At 51.9% G+C, this 22,453-nt stretch overlaps 4 protein-coding genes across 26 annotated transcripts; 1 reads left to right on the top strand and 3 right to left on the bottom strand.

The window, feature by feature from the left end:
* Positions 1-101: 101 nt before the first annotated feature.
* Positions 102-12,095, bottom strand: LOC6739907 (histone-lysine N-methyltransferase trithorax). 19 transcript variants are annotated; one of them, XM_039297168.2, is made up of 5 exons: positions 11,771-12,095; positions 9,068-9,243; positions 6,517-6,966; positions 2,876-3,332; positions 102-2,699 (listed from the first exon to the last, which is right to left on the bottom strand). In XM_039297168.2, the coding sequence occupies exons 4-5, from the start codon at positions 3,302-3,304 to the stop codon at positions 1,383-1,385; spliced, it is 1,746 nt and encodes a 581-aa protein (XP_039153102.1). In that variant the 5' UTR covers positions 3,305-3,332; positions 6,517-6,966; positions 9,068-9,243; positions 11,771-12,095; the 3' UTR covers positions 102-1,382. The 19 variants fall into 19 exon arrangements, with proteins under 19 accessions (XP_039153102.1, XP_039153094.1, XP_039153093.1 ...); XM_039297160.2 differs by lacking the exon at positions 9,068-9,243 and having other exon boundaries at positions 11,771-12,092; XM_039297159.2 differs by lacking the exons at positions 9,068-9,243; positions 11,771-12,095 and adding an exon at positions 11,500-11,754.
* Positions 12,096-12,339: 244 nt separating this feature from the next.
* On the top strand, positions 12,340-14,007 carry LOC6724861 (thioredoxin, mitochondrial). Its single transcript, XM_002105864.4, has 2 exons — positions 12,340-12,721; positions 13,518-14,007. The coding sequence occupies exons 1-2, from the start codon at positions 12,539-12,541 to the stop codon at positions 13,812-13,814; spliced, it is 480 nt and encodes a 159-aa protein (XP_002105900.1). The 5' UTR covers positions 12,340-12,538; the 3' UTR covers positions 13,815-14,007.
* Positions 14,008-14,029: 22 nt separating this feature from the next.
* Positions 14,030-17,444, bottom strand: LOC6724860 (5'-AMP-activated protein kinase catalytic subunit alpha-2). The gene is made up of 3 exons (XM_016173289.3): positions 17,195-17,444; positions 16,763-17,088; positions 14,030-16,278 (listed from the first exon to the last, which is right to left on the bottom strand). The coding sequence occupies exons 2-3, from the start codon at positions 17,039-17,041 to the stop codon at positions 14,809-14,811; spliced, it is 1,749 nt and encodes a 582-aa protein (XP_016037653.1). The 5' UTR covers positions 17,042-17,088; positions 17,195-17,444; the 3' UTR covers positions 14,030-14,808.
* A 576-nt stretch (positions 17,445-18,020) lies between these two features.
* Positions 18,021-22,412, bottom strand: LOC6724859 (sex-lethal homolog). 5 transcript variants are annotated; one of them, XM_016173285.3, is made up of 6 exons: positions 21,557-21,696; positions 21,161-21,484; positions 20,915-21,022; positions 20,669-20,850; positions 19,892-20,475; positions 18,021-19,781 (listed from the first exon to the last, which is right to left on the bottom strand). In XM_016173285.3, the coding sequence occupies exons 1-6, from the start codon at positions 21,617-21,619 to the stop codon at positions 19,588-19,590; spliced, it is 1,455 nt and encodes a 484-aa protein (XP_016037649.1). In that variant the 5' UTR covers positions 21,620-21,696; the 3' UTR covers positions 18,021-19,587. The 5 variants fall into 5 exon arrangements, with proteins under 5 accessions (XP_016037649.1, XP_039153116.1, XP_016037651.1 ...); XM_039297182.2 differs by having other exon boundaries at positions 19,634-19,794; XM_016173287.3 differs by adding an exon at positions 22,256-22,412 and having other exon boundaries at positions 19,686-20,475.
* Between the last annotated feature and the right edge of the window lie 41 nt (positions 22,413-22,453).

Raw genomic sequence — 22,453 nt, 5'->3', positions numbered from 1 at the left:
CGCTTGGCGCCAAACGAAGCGCAGCTTAAACGGGAAAATTGAGCGCAAGTGCCAAGAAGTTAAGCCTTAAACGAAATATCACTATCCAAAAGTCAGCAGGCTGGGCCACAAAGTAAATTCATTGTTTTATTAATAAGTTCTTGTTTACAAAATTGTATAAATAGTTTTGTTTGGTTTGTTTTCTTGGTTTTCAGTTTCGTTTGGTGTGTGCTTCCTTGTAAATTGTGGTTACTGGGTCTGGATAGGCAATTAATTGTATTTTACACGTACAGTAGCACTAACACTAACTAAATGGTTTGTGTGCCACACTTACACAGTTATGCAGCGGCGACTAGCAAGTTTCTCCTCTTTACACCATTTCAAATCATTGGTTTGGTTTCACTGGTTCTTTAAGTACATACATAAATTAGCTACAGTTCCTTCAACGCTTTCCTCGGGGGAACAATCTGGGCGATATAAAAAAATAATACACAAGTACTCGGCTAGGCGTAACAATTTCGCTTTCTTTTCTGTAGCTCTTTCGTTCTTCACTTTTGACTTTAGGGACTAGATTAGGAACCACATTTGTACATTTCATTTTCATGCGTTCTTAGCTGCTCGATCTAATTAAGTAAGGTCTAGTTTTGTAAAGTAAATGTACATTCAAGATAGTCACCTTCTTATTCTTTTTGGTAGCAGCTCGTAGGAAAACTTAAAAATAAACACGTTACATGTATAAAAAAAAAGGCAATAAAAAAAGGCGACGCAAGAAACTTTAAAATAAAATTAATCGCTATGTTTCAGTTAGGCTGGCAAATAAATAGTGGGTCGCGAGTGGGTGTGACCGGTTGTTTCAGCAGGTCCTTTGGCAAGCATTCTCGATGGCAAGGCCCCAATCTTGGTTTTTGTTTTGGCACTCAAACTGGGCGTAAATAAATATATATGGTAATATTAATGTTTCAAAGTGGTTGCGTCAATGCATGGCATGCAAGTAGAAAATTAGCAAACTACACAAAATACTAGCACCCCTCCTGGGGATCCTGATTCTGCTGCAGGGCCAGCTGCCTCAGAAGCTCGGAGGTGACTTCCTGGCGCTTCGAGCGCTTCGCTGGCGGCGGAGAGGAGTGGGGCGGTGTATCTGGCGACGACATGCCGCCCACCACGCCCACATCCCTGACCAAGGCATCCTGTGAGTCATCTTCGTCTACATCGTCCTCCTCGTCTTCGTCGGGTAGCGTCAGATCTGTTATGGCCTGGTCGTGACCATCCTCGCCATCGTCCTCCGACTGCTCCTCCTCCCTAGACTGCCCATCATCTATGTCCACAATCGAGATGATGTCGCTGTCGCTTTCGCTTCCGTCCGCAGGACCCCCGACTGGTTCGAACCGTCCCTTCGCTGCGGACTAGCTGGTGCTGGCCTGCGTCTGCAAGACATTGGTGGAGGCGGGCGATGAGGCACTAGCGGTGGTCACGGCGACGGGCGAGGGTACACTGGCTCCGGGGAAGTGGCACGGGCACGCGGGATTAGGCATGTGATTCGCCTGACTGTTCAACTTGCGGGTGAGCGTCTGCCAGTATTCGATTTGGGCGTTGATCAGGTCGATTTTTCGCTTGCTCTCCTCGATCCTCAGCGAATTGATCAGCTCCTGGTGCTGGCTCCTCGTCCCACCGCTGCCACTGCCTCCGCCGCCTGACGTGTGTGCCCCGCCGATGCCCAGGCCCACGCCGCTGCTGTTGGCACTGCTCCCGCCGCTTCCGGCTCCGGATCCGCTGCTGTTTAAGGCGCCGCACACCGTGCCCGACACTGCCAGTCCGTTGTAGCCGTTGAAACTGCCCGCCGCCCCGATGGCCACGCCGCCCGTCTTGTCCCGCGCCAGATGGTTGTGCGTCATCTGTGCGTGGTGGCCGCCGTTGAGCAGCAGTTGCACTCCATTGGCGGCCACCGCGGAGTTGCTTGTGCTGCCGGCAGTGTGGTGGCTATTGTTGATGTTTCCGCGCTGAAGGCGTGGCAGCTGCAGAGTGGGCGGGGTGCGGCGGCTGCTAATGGCGACCGATGAAGTTGGAGCGGCGGACACATAGGCGGCATTGATGGCCGCCTGCAGGGACTGAGCCGGGTTCACGGCGGACAATCCCAGGCCGTTCAGCAGGGTGTGCTGCTGCACTTGCTCCGCTGTGAGCGGCAGCACTCCACTGGCACTGGTGCCGCCATTGCTGGCCGCTGATAGGACTGTTCCTGTGCCGGAGCCGCCGTTCTGCAGCGTCTTGTTGATGTTGGCAAAGCTGCCCACGCGTATGTGGCCCACGGTCTGGATAGTGATGTCCGGCTTGGGCGGCGATGCGTAGCTTCCGCTGGAGCTAATCGAAGTCTTTGTGGAGCACACGGGCGAGCTTGCGGCGCGGCGACTGGTTTCGGTGATCCCGTTGCTGGACATGTTTCCGGGCAGGGAGCCTGCGGAGACCCCACCGCCGGCGGCACCGGACGATCCCACCTGCTGCAGCTGGCGCAGGTCCGTTGGAAAGAGCACGTCGTCCTCCTCCTCGAGGCACACCTCCGGCGCCTTGGGGCTCAAGCAGTCGTCGTCATCGTCCTCGTCCAGGCAGTCCATACCATTGTCCGTCTGCTCGTTGTCGCTGATCGTCTCCGACTTGATAAGGATCACGTCCGTGTCCATGCCCTCGTGGTAGAGGGGCATCTGCAAGTGTGAGGAAAATAAATGATACTGAAACCATCATGGACAGCGTTTTAGTAGGATTCACAGGGTTCAGAGAGTCAAGAAAGGAGAAAGCTATGCATCTGGGTTAGTGGGTGCACCAAGTTCACCAAGTGGACCAAGTGACTTGAGTGACTTAAGCACCGGATGGGACACATATGCACAGATATGGAGTTTGAGCCCACCTTGGAGTCGTCGTAGTCGTCCGCATGGTGTCCGTTTCCGCCTCCGTTGCCCGCTCCACCCTGCTTACCGCCGCCGCCGCCTCCGCCCGCGCCCTCCGGCGACAGCTGCTCGGCAATGTACTGGGCCACTGACTCCTGGTGCGACAGCGTGTTGAGCAGGTCCATGAACGAGTGGTTGCTCTTGTCCTCGCCGCATAGGTCCTTCTTGAGCAGCAGCTTCATGTTCTTGTACAGCTGGCGCAACTGCTTAGCGCTGCGCTGGTGGTAGACCCGCGAGTTGAACTCCTTGGCGATCTGCAGCCACACCTCGTCCTTCTTGCGGTTGGACTCCGCGTCCGTGCGCTTGTTCTCGATCACATCCTTGTACTGCGCCGCGTAGCTCAACACCATGTTTCGCTCCCGCTGCGTGTACCGGGGAGTCTTCTCCATTTTCAGCCGTTTGCAAGACGTCGTGAAGCTGGGGAAGAAAGTAATGCAAACTGTGTTATTCTCTGGCGCTTTGCATGTGCCTTCTATCCCTTCTATCGGCAGCAAGAGGGAGGTCGAGCTCTATAAGCTCTACTCTGGCCACCATCTGTGCTCCACCCGACACAGTGACCAGCGACCATCGCCCCACCTCCTGATTGCACACACACCCCTAGCAATCGATCCGATCCCACCTACGCCACCACAGCCGCCACTCGCCTAATTAATAAAATAATGAAAGCAACAACAAACGCAACTGCTCCACCTCCACTCCACTCCACTCGACTCAACTCCACACAACCCACACAGTGGGAGTGATAAGCCGAAAAGAGAGGTGAAGAGAGCGCCGTGCACTGAGAAAATAAAGGCGGCAGGTCAGAAACATGGTTATGGTTCCATGATCGATAGCTTGTGTGCATGTGCTCCAACGTAGTTGATGGCTTCCCTTGAACGAGGTAGACTTGATGCTACTCGTAAGCTTCGGAAGGTGAGCGGCTAGAAATCTCACTTTTTCTTACGGTGCACGCGTAGTGCGTGTACGAACTCCTTGAGAATGTGGCCATCGTGGCATCGATTGCGCTGCAGGTGCGATCCTGCAAGACGCTTTCCTCGGCAGCCGAAGCGGCTCTTGCGGGCCGGACAGGCTCGAGCGGAGGGGGAGCGGGCAGAGTGCGACGACACTGTGCGATATCTTATCGGGAAATTGGAGATTAGCGCCAAACTCTCCCACACACACCACACACACACACAGGGCACACACGCAGGACGGAGAGCAGGCCGTAGCGAGAGAGGGGTACTCACGTTTTGAGGCCGCGCCAAAGCCGGCGAGCGGGCGCAGAAAAGTGGGTGGCAGGCTTTGAGCGAGTGAGAGAGAGAGAGAGACAGCGACACGACACGAGTGGGGGTGGGGGATAGCGAACGAGCCCATCCAGCAACAAACTTCGCGAACGGCGGCGACGACGCGCAAAGCTCGACTGAATTCCAATTCGAATTCGGGCACGCTCAGAAGTACCGTTGGAGTGCAGCGACGGCGGCGATGGGTAAACAAAAATAGGAATGGCTAAAGACGAGCGGAGCCCTTGCGCTCCTCCAGCCCCCGTTTTCGACCCTGCCCCGTTGCCGCTCCCGCTCCCGCTCTAAGAAACACACTCCTACAAAGAGCTCAACTGTTTACACACACACACAGGCACGGACACGGATGCGTGTATGGGTGAGACGTAATTAAAGCTTGAAACCGAGTTTACAACAACAACGAGCCCGCCAGTCGCCACCCTCCACCCCACGCCGCACACCCCCTGCGAAGAGCCCAAGTCGAAGCAACAGCTAGAAGAAGAGGCTTAAGAGAGAGAGAGCGGAAAAGAGGGAAAATTGGATACTTCGTGCAGAGAGAAACCCCCAACAACGAGCGCAGTTTATAAATAAACCTTGTTCTTTTCGCCGCTTTTCAAGCTGCACCAAAGTAAGGGTTGAGCTGACGTGTGAGTGCGAGAGGGAAGACCAAATGCAATCGTATGTATATGTGTGTGTTTGTGTGTTCTTTGTGGGAACACGAGGTTTTAATTAATGAATGGATTACATAACTTCAAGCGATAGGGAGGGGGTGGGGGGGAGGGATGAGTGCCTCAGGATCGAGGAAATAGGATATCCATCTATACATACAACTGAGCTGACAAAACTTAAGCTTGAGAGTCAGGATGCTCGGGTTAAGTGGGAAATTTCCAAACCACGATGGCTTACTGCTAAGCGAGAGAAACCATGTTTTAGAGTTTAAGGATCAAGGATTAAAGGACGCACTACTCCCACCCTGATCGACTGATCGATAAAGAGACGCAGTTTGAGCAATGAAAGCGGCATTGCTAAGCGACTGCGTCACTGCGCCGCGTCGAGTCAAGTTTTAAGATAAGATTTGAGGCAGTCTGCCTCTGTAGAGCCCCTATATCTATATCTGTATTTGTATCTGTATCTGCATCTACATCTGTATCTGTGCCTGTGCCTGTAGCGGTCCCGTTCCTATGTGTACAAGTGTGGGTTCGCTGGGTTTTGTTTCAGTCCGTTTCAGTTGGGTTTCGGCTCGGTTATCTACGAAATCCGCTGGCAGCGGGGCTTCCATTTCCATTCCAGCGTAGAGCAGTGCAAACAAGCAAAGTTTGCTTTTTGGGGACCACAATTGTGGGGCAGCACAAGCGTTGCTTAATGCGATACCTCACCTCGAGTTATCTACACACACACACACACACACATACACACACAGTCGCACTTAAACCCACACTCGCGCAAGCCGCGCAACAGGTGGAATTATTTACTGATAAGCCGCTGATAAAAGCGAGCCCAGATAGGAGCGCGGAGCGGAAAACGGGGAAAGGGGCAGTGGAGAACCAAGAATCGAGGTGGGAGTGGAGTGGAATGGAGCTTCACCTACTGTCATTTCGGGGGAAGAGAGAAAGGGAAGGGAGGGGAAGGAAGGAAGGGTGCTTTCCAAGTTCTAATTGGCTTTGTTTGTACGCTGATAGCACTGCAACCCACAAACCCACCTCCCCGCCCCCTCTATTTCAACCATACCTCATCGAAAGCCCCTCCTGGAAAACCCGGTTGCAAACGCACCTGCGTCCCACGATCGAGCTGGTGGTGCGTGCTATTCTTCTGCTCTTCCTCGTGACCAACTGGTGGCTCCTCGTAATCCGCGCGTGCTTCTGCCTTCCTGCGGGGTGATGAGCGTGGGGGCGAGGGCGAGGAATACGCATTTTCCCCGAGCGTCGCCGACCGCAGCGCTTGAGTTGACAATTTTTACTACCACCGCTACTGGCAGAGCAGCGGAATCGTGGAATCGGCCAGCGCTCACCGCCTCAACGGGTGTCGTGTGTTTGTGAGCGTAGCAAAAGCGCTTGAAACTGCTGGCCAGCGTTGTGCAATCTCCGATCTCGGGCGACAGCAACGACAGGCGAGAAGCGCGATCGGATTTGGTTTGGGAATCGGAGTTGGATGTGAGATTCCAGTTCTTGCGTGAGTCAAGATCCGACTCAAAGAAGGACCGAAGGAATGAGATTGTTTGCCATTCGGTTCGGGGTTCCTAAGCTAACGCAAGGACCCACCCATTTGACCCACCTAATTTGCTATACGATCAGAGACTCGGCCTGCTCCACAACAGCCACAACAGATCTGTACACCCCAAGACTCACCTGGATTTGTGGCCGGCTGCACTTTGAAATGGACTTTCTTCGCAGCCGCTGATCCTCGGCCCTCCTCCTACTCCTCCTCCTTCTTCTCCTTCTCCTCCTCGATGCCTAATGTGTTTCCTTGCACCCCACTTCTCTGCTGGCTTTTTCGAAGCTGTATTTGTGCGATGCAGAACGAAGAACGCGCGGCTTGCTGCTCTGCTCTGTGCCTCCGGTTCACGCGGCGTATGCGCAATATTTTCAACTACTTGTCCGACGCCGCTGACCGCCAGCCGCTCGCTGTCCCGCTCGCTATTGCCTCTTCCCGTCTCCGTCCCACTCAGCGCTCTCTGCCGAAGACTTTGTTTTCGGCTCTTTGTGTGCGTTTCTTCCTATTGGGTTTGATATCGTTTATAGCTGAACGCTCGTTCTGTTTTTTTTTCACTGCTCACAGTTGTTGCTTTAAACCTTGGACTAAAATTAAAAATACATAGAGAAGTGAATTTGTTAATACGAAATCACGCCAAAACGTAAACATAAACGGAGAAGAAGCGGGGGAAAAGCGTCGGGGAAAAGCGCAGGCACATACGCCACATGGATACACAGCACACAATAAGAAACTGAAGCAGACACAGACACAGAAACAGAAGAAGACTTCTTGACTCGAGTTCTGGCCCGCGTTGTGCGATGTGCGATCCAACGATTCTGGCCCTCTTATCTGGGCAGATCAGATCAGAATAGAGCAGGGTAGAATAGAACAGAACTCAACTGAAACCTGCCCAATCGCGCCCTCTCTTCGCCAAGGGAAAGAAGCGAAGAGAGGAAAACCCCTGGCTAGGCCTCATTGAAACCGCACTGAAACTAATATCTAATCTGGCTGCACGGCTACCCGGCATTATCTTATCGCCTTAAGGTGGGCTTGTGGCTCCACGACAACTTGGAAGTCGGCTGGGTGACTCACCAAACATCGCCCACCCACCGCCAAGCGAGCACTCTCCACCTGATCCGACGGACTCGATAAGCTACGGCCTGCGTGTGCAGGCCAAATAATTTTAGGTCTATAAGGCCGAGTTTTGTGAAGCCCAAGCAAGGAGTTTAACCAAGGCAAAGTATAAGGTTGGGTTCCTTAATCACATAAGTTTCAAGTGTCATTGACTGTATTTCTGTTTATGTTTATTATATCGAGCAAAATCTGACAGCCCCAAGCCAGTCTCAAGTTGAAAAGAAAACATAGGTACAAATGCAAGGGAAACCTCGAGGGGTAGAACCAGTGGCTTGCCAACTCCAAGCCCGTTGTCTCAAGGATGTACCCATATACAGAGGGGGAAGGGGGGTTAATGAGATATAGCAAGACGTAGCCATACGCTTGTATATTTATATATACGGACAATGTGTATAGATTCGGGGATATATGCCTATGACGAATCAAGAATTCGACGAATGAAGAAAACGCAGATCTGTGCTCTGCACGATTGCAAACAAACAACAAGAAATCGAAGAAAACCAGAGGCATTCGGAGCTGGCCCTGTTCATCCGCTTTCCTCTGCGTCCGCCGCCCACGCGCCTTGGCATGCAAAACAAATGATGCCCCAACCTTTTCCAACCACCCCTTCACCTCACTATCCCATGGTACTGCCCAGTATCCAATCGAAAGAGACGCGAGACGGAGAACAGTAGTCGAAGTCAAAGCGCAGAGACGAGAGCGTGAATTACCCGATACTCGTACCCGATACCCGCATCCGCACCCGTTAGCGTTACCGGGTAACCGCTGCCAACCGCTTACCGTTCCGAACTGGCCCGATTCGGGATTCGAGTGCTCTGCTCCGGTGTTGCTCCGTTCTTGGCCGCACTCAAAGAGCAGCCGTCGCAGTCTAATTTGATACTAAAAGCGAATTCGGAATTCAGCCACAGAATACCGAGACTCGAGCGGTCCGAGCAGCCTGTTGGCCGCGTCTCCGAAGGTGCACGTCCCCCCCAATCCCCCGTGCCGGCCAGTCCCCGTCTATTGGGGTCGAGCTGATCGCATCGAAAAGCGCCATGAGGGGTTGGCAAATTTCCAACCGAAAGTTCTGCTCTGCCGCCGCGCATCTGTATCAGTGCCCGCTCCCGTTCTCGCCTTCGAGTATCTGTATCCGCATCCGAGTCTGTCTGCGTCTGTATCTGTATCTCTAGCTATGCCTGCGCGTCTGTCCAAGAGAAAGAGAAAGAGCGGAGCTTCGGGAAAACGAATTTACATTGCGCACAGCCACAGCCACATCCACAGCCAGAGGCAAGTGAAAAGCATCGGCAGCAGATTAGCGGGCCAACGGGAAAAGCAGGGATAAGCAGGCCTGGCATGGATGGCGCATCTGTGGGATCTTGGGATCCACGGAATACGCAGTCCCAATACGTTTTTCAAACAAGAGGTCAACCCTTGCCCCACCTACAGGTTAGCTAAACTGGAGTTTCGGGCTTGGACACCAGGATAGCTTTTGAGTATCGCATTTGGTTAGCTTTCGGACTGCGTTTCAATGGAAAGGGAGTGCAGAAGAAGTTGGTTAGTAGAATAGAGACAGACCCTTTTGCCAGTTCTTACTTGAGCGTTTGAAGACAACACGCCTTCGCAGGACCGCCAGCCGAGGAGCTCCTGGTTCTCAAGGATGCTCAATCCGCATGCCGAGTGCGCTGTGCCGTGATGGGAACCAATCTCAACCAACCCGACCTGATCTGATCTGAGAAGGCAACTGTACTTGGCATCTCACAACTTGGCAGCTGAAAAGTATTTTCGACTTTAAAAATAGCTGCCCCAAAGTCCCACCGCGCGCGGTGCAGGCAGGGGGAGCGGGAAATGCGAGAGAGGGATCGGTTTGGATCGCTTTGGTTTGGTTTTCGGCTTTTGGATTTTGGCTAGAAGCGGTGGGCGGATCGGGCGGCGGGCACGCTGTGCGGGCTGCCTAACAGATGCCTTCGTTTACAAATAGCCGCTGTTTAAGCTCTCTCGCCGATGATGAAAATTGATGGGTCCGAGCGCATGGAAAACCATATTCCACTTTCGATTTCCCATTTTCCATTTCGGCGTTCCGCCCGTTCCCCGTCTTCCCTGTGGGCACGGACACGCTGGTGTGCGTGCGCTTTTGGAAACTCGAGACTAATGAGGTCGTCCACGTAACCTCCCCCGTCTCCTTGCTCTGCTCCCCATGGCCACGTCCATTGGGTCCCCTCCGCGACTTTGCAGTGCCCAATGCCATCCTTGAGCTGGCCTCTGCCACACCTGGCAAGATCAGTTGCGACCTCAACTTCAGTTGTCCAATTGGAGTTCCGAGGACCGTTTGCCTGGGTCCGGCTGGGCTGCCAGAGGAGCCGATGGCCCCGGCCCGAAATGAGACTGCCATGGGCCGGTCTTTGGAGGCAAATGCGTTGCGTTGGCAGCGTTTCTTGGCACCCGGTCGCCTCGCCCCTCGCGCCTGACGCTGCGATTTGAGTTCAAATTTATTTTTGGCAGCATCGCAGCACCACCGCCCCCCTTGCCACCCATCCTCTGCTCCGCTTTTCCCGTTTTTCCGGGACTCAGGAGGCCGAGAAAGGGGGAGGCGTCGGATCAGAGGCCCGATCGCTTGGCTCCGCCTCTGCCTGGTTGGCTCTGTTTGCGTTGCTTTATCTAGTTCTGGGGTGTGAGTGCGTGCCTGTGTTTAATATAGGCTTCCGCCCCTCCCCTGCCCTCCTGGTTGTTTGTGTAATCCATTTAAAGGTAATTGAACTTCCCTCCCCACCTTCTGCAGGCACACAGGCCATCCCGACGCACTAAGCCGAAGTCGAAGTCGGGGCTCTATATTTAGCCAGTGGCGCAGTGGCATGGCCTGGCATGGGGCTGGAAATGAAATCGGGAAAGCGGAGTGGGCACCGCCATCCAGGCACCAAGTGAACCTGCTCAAGACGAACCCAAAATTAGATTCTACGGGGCGCTGCGCTGCTACTCGAAGCCGTGCCACGGCGATCTGGATGCGGATTTAGATCACTGAAGATCAGATCAAATGGGATCGATTCGAATGGGATCGGATCGGATTGGATGCGATCAGATCAGATCGCAGCACATGGAAAATCGGTGATCGTAATGGGAACTTGGAGAATTAGAAACGATTCATTTTTGAAGCACACTTGGAAAAATGAGACGTTTGCTGGGCGAGCGTTGCTATTTTTAGGCAAAGGCATCACCATAAAAGTTGCCCCGCTCCCCTTTCCGTGCTCCAGCTTTTCCAATTTTCGTTTGTAGTTTTCCAATATTTCTCGAGGAACTGTTTTCGAAATAATCGAACAAGGCGAGTTGGCGCAAAGAGATATACATAGAAGTTCTAATTCGTATATTATAACTTTCTTACACATATGGACTGATATTAAGACTTACAAACGAAAAGCTTCGAATGGCAGTAAAACTTTCATTATGAATAACAAAATCAAAATATGTAGATATTGGCGAAGAAATACTTTGAAACTGTGGCTTCGGATCAGAATTTCATTTTTCAGTTTACCCCTCCTCCGCCCCACTCCTTTCGTTAGAATTTCATCATCGGCTTCGGTTCGCCGTCAATCGATAACAGTTAATTCGAGGAAAGCGGAGGACAAAACACAAACAACAATAAACGCGCTTCGACACAAGGAAGAAGGAGAAGAGAAAACTGCGACTTTGTCGTAAGCACGAGTCACAATCGAGCGAGAGCTTTGCTCGAAGGATAAAGCTTTGGGCTGAGTGCGCACGTGTCTGGTGTGTCTGATGTGTGTCGTATGTGTGTGTGGGGAAAGCATGTGTTGATGACATAAATGCGAAATAAGAAGAAGGAAGAGAAGAAGGCGCAAACAGCTGTGCCAAGGAATCCCTGCTTCATGAAACAAGTATCACCCGGGGGAGGGTGTGACTCGAAACGAATCCAATCCCGACACCAAGACCGCGTTTTCGATTTTCAAGCGCGCGCTCCTGGGGTGGAAAACGCGCACTCTCACACGCGACGGTCACAAGCACACACACACACATACCCAAAAAGGAGAGAAAAGGAACACAGCATGAAACTTCAATTGGAATCTTGGACTGCGAATTTACTCCCGTCACATCCTGACCGCATGAAACGCAACAACCTCCGCAGTGTTTTTCCAGCCAATGCAGCACTTTTCCGCGCACATATGCTCTGAGATCAACTTTCAACCTGTGTGCTTGTTTTCGAGTGGGTCGCACTAACATTAACAGTAGCACTGATAGTAACAGTAACACTGGCAGTGGCAGGACGCTCGTGGCCGTTTCTCGACTTACCGCCCCCTGGCCCGGAACTAAACAAAAAGTAGAAAAAAAAGAGGAGCACTGCTCCGCACCGCACGCTCCGCGACCGATGTCAAATAACAATAAAATCGGCACAGCAAACAAGAACGCAACGCAACACGACGCAACGGTAACGGCAACAACAACACTGTGCTTCCGGCGGCAACGCTGCTGAAACGGGCGAAGCGAACGCGCGACGTCAAATGCCAGATTTTGTTGTTGCGAGCAGCGAAAATCCCATGCCAGAGAGCGTAAAAAGAAAGGAGAGAGCAGGGCGCCAAATTCAAACGGTTGGGCTGCTTCAAGTACGGAGTGCCGTTGCTGGAAACGTTCTTCGCTGCAGTAGACGTTAGGCACAGGGATAAAAATAAACATTATTGGAGGCAAGAAATTGGTATAGACGCAATGCTCACCACATGACATACAAAGTTGCAGAGTAAGATAAGATAAGCTTATGCTGGGTCCCTGGTGTGCAATTAATACTCTTGTTAACGGAATATTTTAACACAATTCGAATCTTCCGAACTGTCATACAAGAACAGTTGATTTCCAAGTGGTTTCAGTGCCCGCGAGGTGGCAACGCCGAGAACTGGCTAGTGTTGTGCAGCGCTCGCCCAGAGTTTATAAACAAACATTAAACGCATACGCATCACGTACGGAACAACCAGTTGGACGGACACCCGAGACCCTGCCCGCAATCTAATCGCTGCGAGAGTGCCCGTGTTACGCATCCGCCCCCGCACTGAATCCCCGCAATCCGCAATGCTAAAGATCGCCGCCGAGGGAATCGCGCCACGTCTGGCGGCCTGTTGCTCCATTGGAGCGAAGAGCAGCGGCCAAAGAATGGCGCCCCAGGCGGCCAGGGTCACCCAGAAGTACCTGTCGCAGTCGCAGCACCTCCACAAAATGCTGGTCATCAAGGACCACTACGAGTTCGATCAGAAGGTGAGTCAGGATTATGCAACGGAACGGGTTGCGATGGCCAGGAACGGCAGGAGGGAACGACGACCTTGTGCGCTGGCCTACGTGCTTGGGTTTGGGTTACTTGGGAGGAGCATGGGGTGGGCAGGGGAAGGGGACGGATCCACCCCATGACGTATTTGGCCGTGGACCCGTCCGTAGATACAAACATATGTGTGCGCACACTCGCCTCGGTTCTGTTTTCGATTTTGTTTTGGGCCTGTGCTCGTGTATGCAAATGAGCCCCAAAACATTGGATACCGGTTTGAACCCCTTTCAGCCAGCCGCTTCGTCCGCGAAGAAACGGGAGTCAGCTGCAGAAGACCCTCCAGCATATCGCTCCATGGCCGAGTTATCAATTGCAGTTGGATTAGGCGAGATAAGACGAGCGTGAGTCACACACACACGCACATTTTGTAGCCTCCCCAGTGACCATCCCGCCATTATTTGAAGATCAAACACAGCAATCTCAGAGTAGCCGGACTACTAAAAACTACTTAAAACTACTAATATAGCAGCCACTGGCTACAATTGTATGAATCACTTATTATATGAAAACTGCAGTATTCTGCCGCCAATCAATCTCTATAGTCACCCCGGCAGACGCAGGCCCATCTCCCCTTTTCCGCTATGACGTTATGCCTATAAGTGGCTTAATCTGGCATACTCGACGTTATGGTGACGTTATGGGGATGAGAATGAGGTGTTTCGTTAGTTCCGAGCAGAGCACTCCAATTGTAAAGTATGTTTAACCACCTATGTATAATGCATTGTTCCGCAGGTGATCAACAGCGACAACCCGGTGATCGTGAACTTCCACGCCGAGTGGTGCGACCCCTGCAAGATACTCACGCCCAAGATGCTCGAGCTGCTGGAGAACTCGAACGAGATCGACCTGGCGGTCATCGATGTGGAGACGAACCTGGATCTCGTCGAGACCTTCGAGGTGAAGGCCGTGCCCGCTGTGCTGGCCTTCAGGAACGGCGTCGTGGTGGACAAGTTCATTGGCCTGGTGGACGCCAACAGCATCGAGACGCTAATCGACAAACTGAAGCGGAAGCAACAGCAGAAGCAGTAGTGAGCTGGAGCGGCGATGCGGTGCACAGGTGGATTAGATCGGGGATGCTATGATTTTACACACGAAACAGGAGACTGGAACTGCGATATAAAGCCCAATGCCGAGGCAGGATTTGCAATCATCGATGCTGAGAGAATGTGCACAACATACCTTAATATGCAATAAAACTAACTTTAATTATGGCTACTTTTAATTCACACTTCGTCCACAATCGATTTAGAATATTAATGGATAGCTTTATTGTTTGGTTGGTTCAGATACAGATACATAAAACTTGGTCCACATCTGGTTACCTGACAACTTCCCCAGACGAGGTTCCAATTACAATTCGTTAGGCATAATACAAATACATCCACGTGCACATGCGGTTTGGATAATAACTCAACTTGTTTATAAACATAAATCGAAATAGAAACAGAACAGAACATAAACGGATCGAAGCCCGCCGACCGGGCGGAACCTACAGACTTAGACTAACCGGAAGCGGAAATCGATACGGCAAAGCGGGTAACGGTAGCATAGCGGCAACGGCGGTTGGCGGAGTCCGAGTTCAATAACATTTTATGTGGATTACACAGCCGCACAAAGGAAAGCTGGAGTCGGAGTCCCAAGCTCTTGTTTCGTCGTCCAGTAGAAGGCCATTTTTTAAATCTATTCCCAACTCTTGCTACCGATTCTCAACTACCGATAATTGCACATTGGGTTTCTCTCTTTAACATTAGCGTGACGGCAGCAGAAGCAAAAGAGTTAGTTTTATTTGGATGCTCGAAAATCGGACAAAAGGCGCATTCCGAATCGAAATCGTTTCCGATTGAATTTAGCAGGGTTTGGGACGAATGCAAGAACTTAGTCAAGTGATTAAGCCCAGACTCCGGCTTTCCTTTGTGGGACTGTGTCTTCCGGGCAATGGTCAATCCTCAGGGCGGTCCAAAGGGGATCGCCAGCCGAGAAGATCCCATCCGGTCCGCTGCGGCCGACGGCGGTCACCTCATCTTCAGCGAGCCAGTTGAATGATCAGGGCGGCGCACATTTCGAAAAACTCCATGGTGTGGTGCCCGGTCGGCTGCAGCGGCATCACCCCGGACACGCTAAGCGGCGGCGGAGTAAGGCTCTCCATGATGACGTCGTCGCCCTGCTCGACCTCGTCGTTGGTCAGCGACTTGAAGTCGAGCAGATAGCTCTTGGCGTCCACCTGGTACAGCTGCAGTGACATCTTCGAGAACTTGCCGGTCTTCACGTTCTGCCTGCGCACTCGAACGTGGTATGGATTAATGATCTTCCACTCGTAGCTGAGTGCCTTCATCGCTCGGTATACCTCGAGCATTATGTCGTTGGGCTTGCTCTGCGACCGGATGCCCAGATGCCACTTGGCGCGCTTGATGGGAGTGCCGCCACGTGCGGTTTTCTCCGGGAAGGCTCCGCCGCCAGATGTCTGCACGGACATGGCCAGTTGACGGTCCCGCATCGGCGCAATCCGCTCCGGATGCGGTCGAATGGGGATGGTGCTGCTAGGCGTGCCTCCAGCCACTGGTGGCACTGGTGTGGCGGTGCCCGAGCTGGCTGAGGTGCCTCCGCCCACGGTCACGGTGGCCAGAGGGGCTTGGTGGTCCATCGATGATTGGGGAACGGGCGGAGGCGGCGGCGGTGGTGGAGAGCCGGCCACAAAGAAGTTGTTGATCTCGTTTATTTGGTTGGCCGCGTCGTCGGCGAAGCGTTTGTTGTCGATGATCAGATGGTAAGCGATGGCCAGCTGATCGTGCGGATCGCCGCTGAGCAGCGAGTTGTGCACCTCGGTCTCCTTGACGCCGAACTTGGTGCAGACCTCTGCCACAGCGTAGGTGTCGATCACATTGGAGTCCTGCTCGATGGACGAGGGGAAGAGGTAGGCCGGGAGGTCCTTTTGGAACCACTCGTGCTTCTTGATCTCCTCGATGTTGGCCCGCTTGAGCGGGTCCACTTGCAGCATCTGGCACACCAGATTGACCACTTGTTTGTTGAGGTACTCGGGAATGGGGAAAATGCCCGACTTGATCTTGCGGAACAGCGTGGGCACGTGCTCATCGTCAAAGGGCAGCGTCCCGCACAGCAGGGCGTACAGGATGACGCCGCACGACCAGATGTCCACCTCTGGCCCGGCGTAAAGCTTGCCGGAAATCACCTCGGGGGCAGCGTAGTTGGGCGAGCCGCACGAGGTGCGCAGGAACTCGCCGTCCAGCATCATGTTCGAGAGCCCGAAGTCGGCGATCTTCACGTGCATGTTGTGGTCGAGCAGCAGGTTCTCTGGCTTCAGGTCCCGATGCACGATCATGTGCCGGTGGCAATAATCCACGCCAGAAATAATCTGCTGAAAGAAGCGGCGCGCTTGGTGCTCCTGCAGCTTGCCGTGCTTCACAATATAGTCGAACAGCTCCCCGCCGCTCACGTACTCCATGATCATGAAGATGTCCGACGGCGTCGATATGACCTTCGGAGAGTTACGGAAAGGTTAGCAAGCACGTTTATATCAGCTGATGACTGCAGTCGTCCCTAGGTTCCCCTTAACCCTGCATAACCTAATTGGTAACTGATCCAATCCGAAAATCCAGGGGAAATGTGCTTCTAGTACCAAAGCTGACCCCCTACATATTACTTTTATAGACGTTCTTTCCAAACTTTATGCTCATTTAAGTTGGGCTTGTATGTTTGTTGCGATTGTCTGGCCAGTGGCCCGGTCGTTTCTAGGTATGCATTTGCCTTCCGCAACCAAATTCGGCTGACTCGGCATGAACGATAAACAAACCTCTAAAATATTGTAATGGAAAAGCTATTTTCCCCTTTGGGCATCTCCTGCCTTTTTGCTTATGAAACTTCGGCTTGATTGTTATTAGTAGCTGGCCAGCGTAATTCGAAAAGGAAACCAGTAACCCAGTTTCCTGGAAACATGTATAGGCTTGGAGCCATGAACTCACCTGGTACAGCTTGATGATGTGCGGATGGCGGAAGAGCTTTAGGTTTTGGATTTCACGCCGGATCTTGCCCACGACATCCAGGCTCTTGATCTTCTGCCGATTGAGTATCTTGACGGCCACCTTGACGCGTGTGATCTGGTGCTCGCCGATCTTCACCTTGCCGAAGGTGCCCGTGCCCAGGGTGGCGCCCAGTAGGTAGTGCCCGATCTTGACTAGCGGCTGGCCATTGGCGCTGCCGGCGGCCACCGCCTCAGCGGCCGCAGCCCTCATCTGGGGCATCTCGAGCAGGTAGCTCCTGGTTGGACTGGGGGTGCTCCACTGCTCCGCTGCGGAGAGGCGCGGGGAGGGGAGCGGTGGTAAGGTCGTTATCGGTTATTGCGTAGTGTACTCCGCTGAATCAACAGAATAGAATAGAACAGAGCATCCACTCACGTTACGTTCTTCCTGCCAGCCGTGCCACCTCGCCCGGATATGGATTCGGATGTCAAAGTGGTTGTGGATGTGCCAAGGGCGGTTGAATTGATACTGATTTCCTGGATTTTATTCGAGCGCGGCAACGAGACTCTCCTTTTCGCTTGGCTTTTCTTCGCGTTTTGCTTATTTAATTGACATTGGAAGGCGCTGCCACTTCCAACAACACTGCCTTCCAACAACACTCGTTCCAGCAGCTGATTCGCGCCCTCTCATTCTCTCACTCTCGCCTTCCAGTAGCTATCGATAAGTGGCGGCCAGTGATGCCAGGTGGTTCCGCAGAGGCGCGCAATTTAAAACCTTCTTGCTTCTGCTGAATCTATAAATAGCAACATTAATGGCTAAAGTAAACCACATTTGAAATAGTTGAGCTCGCAAAAAAACTAGGTGTGCCTTGTCGAAACTAACTGATGTCCAATTGAAAGGGAAAAGATGCCCGTTTTGTGATTTAAATACACATTTATTACACCAAGTTGATTTTTGGATCCACTCCACGCGCATAGAAGGTCAGAAAGATACCTCTTTTGTGCAACGTTAAGTGTAGATCAACATTCAATATAGATTATCAAGAATACTGCCCTAAAATTCTCAAAGATGTATGGTAAAATTCAGTTTGTTCACAAATATGCGTGTATATGTCCAGCTTTGTATTTTTCTTTTAAGTTTTTGTAGTAAAAGGCTGCCACAGCTTCTTGTTTTCACCTGTCGAATAGAACCGCTTAAGGACTAGTATGTAATCTTCGTGTAAATACGTTATTACGACGATTAGGATTCAGCTAAGCGAAAATTGAACATTTTAACTATTTATTTGCTTAGCCTAACATCAATTTACAACAATATCGTCAACTTAAGCTCTGATCCGCACTGTACTGTGCTGACTGTACCTCAAATCTGTATCATCTCTCTCGCTCTCTTTCGCTGAGGCTGCATCGCACCATCTCGCTCGCAGACTCAGAATTCAATTTGTGTTCGTTTATTATAAACTTTAGGATTTAAGGTTTAAATACATGTATTTCTTTCGCGCGTTAAGTTTATTCAGAAAAAAAAAGTCACCTTAACTATGATATTGCTACGAGACTAGGATTTACGTTTAGAGATTATCAATACTAAAAAAAAAATTTCGGACCTCTGGGTCCCACGGGTATGCTGGTTGGAAAATTTCAAGTTTATTTCATATTCAGCCATCTTCTTGTCGGGTTTTTGTTGGAAGTTTACCCGAAGTTCGGGTGTTTATACATCATTCATATATATTATCTAATATATAGGTGTTTGTATAGTGTGGTGTTCTTGTTCTTGGTTTGTTGGTAGTACATCAATAATTTATTTATAATGTAGTAAAAAGCAAGTGACGCGAACGAACCCTCGCTGTCGACGTTCCTTATAAGTCTACAAATTAACCGTCTAGAAGAAGAAGAAGCGTCTTCTGTCCGTTGTCAAAAGGTCCGTCTCTCTATATATCCGTGTCTGTACCGTCCGTCTCACAGTATCCGGCCGGAATAGTCGCCACACCTTGGGGCTTTGTATCCGTGCAGTTACTCAATTCATTTACAATTCGCAATCCACCAAGTGCGAAGTTTGTTTCGTGAATTGGAGATGAGTGCAGGAAGTTATCTTTGAGTTTTGGTTGCGTTCTCGTCTCGTCTTGAGTGGCTGATGGTTTGCGTTTGGGGCTTTGTTTGTTCCTCATACAAACTCATTGGAATTTTTTCTTATGTGGTTCGATCAAGGATTCGACTCCGACCGTTTTTATGTGTATGTGTGTGTGTTGTTGGGGATTGTGTGGGCTGGTTAACTTTGGAACATTATTTCCTACATCTTTATACACGCTATGCATCTTCAATTTGCTCTGCTTAATTCTGTGATAGTGTTCTTGTGGTACTGCTTATGTCTGCCGTGCACCTTTGCTTTGCCTCTTGCTGCCAATGCTTGGATTTGCTATTCCTGGCCAGTATGGTTTCGGGTTATATCGTATGGTCTCAACCAATCCTGGCTCTCTGATATGGATATACATATATGGATAGCAAGATACATACATTCACATAGAGAGCGAGAGAGTTGGCTACTATTGGATAGCGCTTCTGGGTAATATCTCCTCTTCCCTCCTCCGATTGCACTCGATCTAATTCTACTCGCTACCACCATGTGGCCACCGCCGTAAACTTTCCGCCGCCTCCGTCTGCAATCACTTTAAGCTTGTGGACTGGCTCTTTCCATAGCTACAGGAACAGAGACCGGAACCGTGGCATACACCGGAACATACACGGCCAAAACAGCGGGGTAGGCCGAAAGTGACGCAGCTGGGGAGGAGAAGGAAACGACTGATGGATGGGCGGCGGCCGGGATGTAGAGCGGCACTAGGTAGTCGGAGTGGAAGCGGGATCTGCCACCAAATGCGCAATATATCTGATGGTTATTCTGGAGGCTTGCGGGCGGCGGCCTAAACGGAATCTGCTGTTCTTGTTGGGGCTGTGGCAAATGCCATTGCCTACGGGATGCGGCTGGCTGGGGAATCGGCTGCAAATCGGCAATGGCAGCATGAACACTTCACCTGTGAGATGCAGCTAATATCGTGTAAAGAAATTAATGGCGTTTAAATAAATTTCTGTGCATGATTATATGGATGCGGTTTTTGAGATCGTGTTGTTCTATTTGATCTACCTCTGTGCGCCATGTGGTGGAAGTTACCACCACCGCCTCCACCGCCGCCGCCACCACCACCACCGCCGCCTCCGTGAATGGGCATGCCCATGCCCATGCCCATTCCCATGTTCACGCCCATGCCCATGTTCATGCCCATCGGGTGCATTTGCTGCATGTGGTGCGGATGCGGGCCGCCCATGTTGTGGTGGTTGTTGTTGTTGTTATGATGGTGGTTGTTGGGGTGATTGTTGTTGTGGTTGTTGGGATGGTGGTGCTGCATGTGGTGCAGCTGCGGATGGTGCTGCGGATGCTGGTGTGGATGCTGTGGCTGATGATGATGCGGCGGCATATGCGGATTGTGGTGGTTGTTGTGATGGTGATTATTGTGGTGATGAGGTGGGTGCATCGGTCCACCTGGACCCATGTGCGGCGGACCACCGCCTCCGCCACCATTGCCACCTCCGATCTGGGCCATAAACTGGGCCGCCTTGGCCTTGCCATGTTCTTCGGCGAGTCGCACCCAGATTGGCTGGGATCCGCCCTCCGGCACCGTGTTGTTAAGCGCCTTGATCGCCTCTTGAGCTTCCTCGCGCTTATTGTAACTGCAAGCAAGAAAGCGGGTTTCAAATGGGAAATCAAAGTAAGTGTAGTTCAGCCATCAGTCAAACTCATAATGAATTTGGACGTGGATTTCTGTGAGCATACAATTAAGTGGGGCACACTGGACGGGAATTGAGCTAATGACCTAATTTCGAATCGTGGATGCTGCTCACGCAGATCGCACTCCGTACTCACCGCACAAAAGCAACGCCCCGCGGTCGTCCAGTGAGTTTGTCCCGCAGGATGTTTCGCTGAACAATCAGGCCATAGGGCGAGAAGATGCGGTCGAGCATGTCGTCGTTGATGTTTCGCGACAGGTTGATGACGTACAAATTCGTATCCTTAATGGACTGCCCACCCGGTCGAGCATACGACACCTGAGGGAGACGAAAAAGAAGAGTCACAACGGGGTCATGGGAATTCCGGGGGCTTATAACGCACCTTTAATCGCTTGTTGCGCACATAAAAGCCATTAAGCTTCTGGATGGCGTCCTCCGAGTCCGACTCCGTTTTGTAGTCCACGAAGCCGTAGCCGAAGCTATATCCGGTCTGTTCCGTTGGCGGGCATACAAAGCAGAGGGGAGTGTAAGCTGCATTCGTGTGTATGCAACGTGCGACAGGGATGGCACCTGTTACGTGCAGTTCACCAGGTATTCTGGGCACTCAGGCGCCCACAACCGAACTTACCTTGAAGTCGCGCATTATCTTGCAGGTGTTGATGGGCCCGCAGCCGCTGAAGAGGTTGTACAGCTCGCGGTCGGTCATGTCCTGCGGCAAGTAATTGATGATCAGATTGGTGGCGCTGGTGCGGTCCACTTGCTGCATTTGTTGCTGCTGGCCTGCGGAGTTATCGTTGCCCTCGTTGTCCTGGCCGTGGTGTTGCTCCTCGTCGCCAGAGTGCTCCTGGCCGTCACCACCGTTGTCACCATCTCCATTCTCCTGCTGCATGTTGCCGTTGCTGTCGTCGTCATCGTCGGTGCCGTCATCACGGCCCACATTATCGCCGGATCCCTGCAGCGAATAGTCGGGAATAGACGCGTGAAAACAGATTCGTCGGCTCACTAACCGAATCCAAAAACTCACCTCTACGTCGGAGGACTGCTCGTCGTCGTGCTCCTGGTCCTGCATCTTATCCGCGTTGGACATGACCTTCTGTGTCAAGCTTTGATAGCTCCTGTTTGTCTGGGTTTCTTGCTTGTTTGCGTCGCAGTTGGTACAACGAGCTGCAACGATACAAGAGAGTGCAAATCAATTAGCTCGCCAAGAAGCTCAGGAGGGATTCCGTTTGGGAGTCGCAGTAGGGACGAGCGGTGCTCCTTGTTGCGCGGCTGCAGGATGCAGATTGAGCGCAGCTCAGGACTCGCGACTCCGGAACTGCACTCTCGGCAAAATCAGAATCCGAATATGTGTGTGTACATCTCGGCAGCCGAGTCAAGGGGGAGGAGACGGAGGGAAGGCGCCAAATTTGCTGGAATGCGGTTGCACTCGGCAGCCTGCCACTGCCCGGCCCTGGTCTATTCAGGGATCCGTACCAGGGAGTCTCAATAGCAACTCCGGCGCTGCCCGCAATACTTGGAAAAAGCTGCTGGAAAAGTAACTACCAACACTCGCGCACTCGCCCATACACGCACGCACACATACTCACGGATTCGATGCGTCCGTGTTCGTTGGCTTGGGGCCCTGCAGCCGAAAAAAGCAACACGAAAAAGCGTGGGCAGCACGGAGTCCACGGGAAACAGCCAGCGGCGGCCACGAAATACTCTGCAGGTGCAAAATACTCACTTTTTAGCAAACTTCTTCACTAACTGCACCGGAAAACAGCGAGTTCTGTGCACTTCTTGCGTTTCCAAACGATATACAATCGAAGTCAATTCTTCTTCGATAGCGGGGCAATTTGTATCGGAACCTATCGGGGGCCAGCAGTTCTTTGATAGTTCGATAACTCATACCGTCCGCCTCTGGAAGGCATCAAGTGTTTGA

The sequence above is a fragment of the Drosophila simulans genome, chromosome X (assembly GCF_016746395.2).
Source record: "Drosophila simulans strain w501 chromosome X, Prin_Dsim_3.1, whole genome shotgun sequence".
Taxonomy (NCBI): domain Eukaryota; kingdom Metazoa; phylum Arthropoda; class Insecta; order Diptera; family Drosophilidae; genus Drosophila; species Drosophila simulans.
The sequence above is the reverse complement of the archived record's forward strand: the minus strand, read 5'-3'. Positions and strand labels throughout refer to the sequence as shown.

Coding starts and splice junctions, on each gene's coding strand:
- LOC6739907 (XM_039297157.2), bottom strand. CDS start 8,580: ATGCGCGGCGGCAGAGCAGAACTTTCGGTTGGAAATTTGCCAACCCCT. Junction 3,333..8,275: donor AATCGGGCCAGTTCGGAACG/GTAAGCGGTTGG, acceptor TTTCTTCCCCAG/CTTCACGACGTCTTGCAAAC. Junction 2,700..2,875: donor ACGACTACGACGACTCCAAG/GTGGGCTCAAAC, acceptor TGATGGTTTCAG/TATCATTTATTTTCCTCACA.
- LOC6724861 (XM_002105864.4), top strand. CDS start 12,539: ATGCTAAAGATCGCCGCCGAGGGAATCGCGCCACGTCTGGCGGCCTGT. Junction 12,722..13,517: donor ACTACGAGTTCGATCAGAAG/GTGAGTCAGGAT, acceptor ATTGTTCCGCAG/GTGATCAACAGCGACAACCC.
- LOC6724860 (XM_016173289.3), bottom strand. CDS start 17,041: ATGCCCCAGATGAGGGCTGCGGCCGCTGAGGCGGTGGCCGCCGGCAGC. Junction 16,279..16,762: donor ACATCATCAAGCTGTACCAG/GTGAGTTCATGG, acceptor AACTCTCCGAAG/GTCATATCGACGCCGTCGGA.
- LOC6724859 (XM_016173285.3), bottom strand. CDS start 21,619: ATGTCCAACGCGGATAAGATGCAGGACCAGGAGCACGACGACGAGCAG. Junction 21,485..21,556: donor AGCAGTCCTCCGACGTAGAG/GTGAGTTTTTGG, acceptor TATTCGCTGCAG/GGATCCGGCGATAATGTGGG. Junction 21,023..21,160: donor AGATAATGCGCGACTTCAAG/GTAAGTTCGGTT, acceptor CCAACGGAACAG/ACCGGATATAGCTTCGGCTA.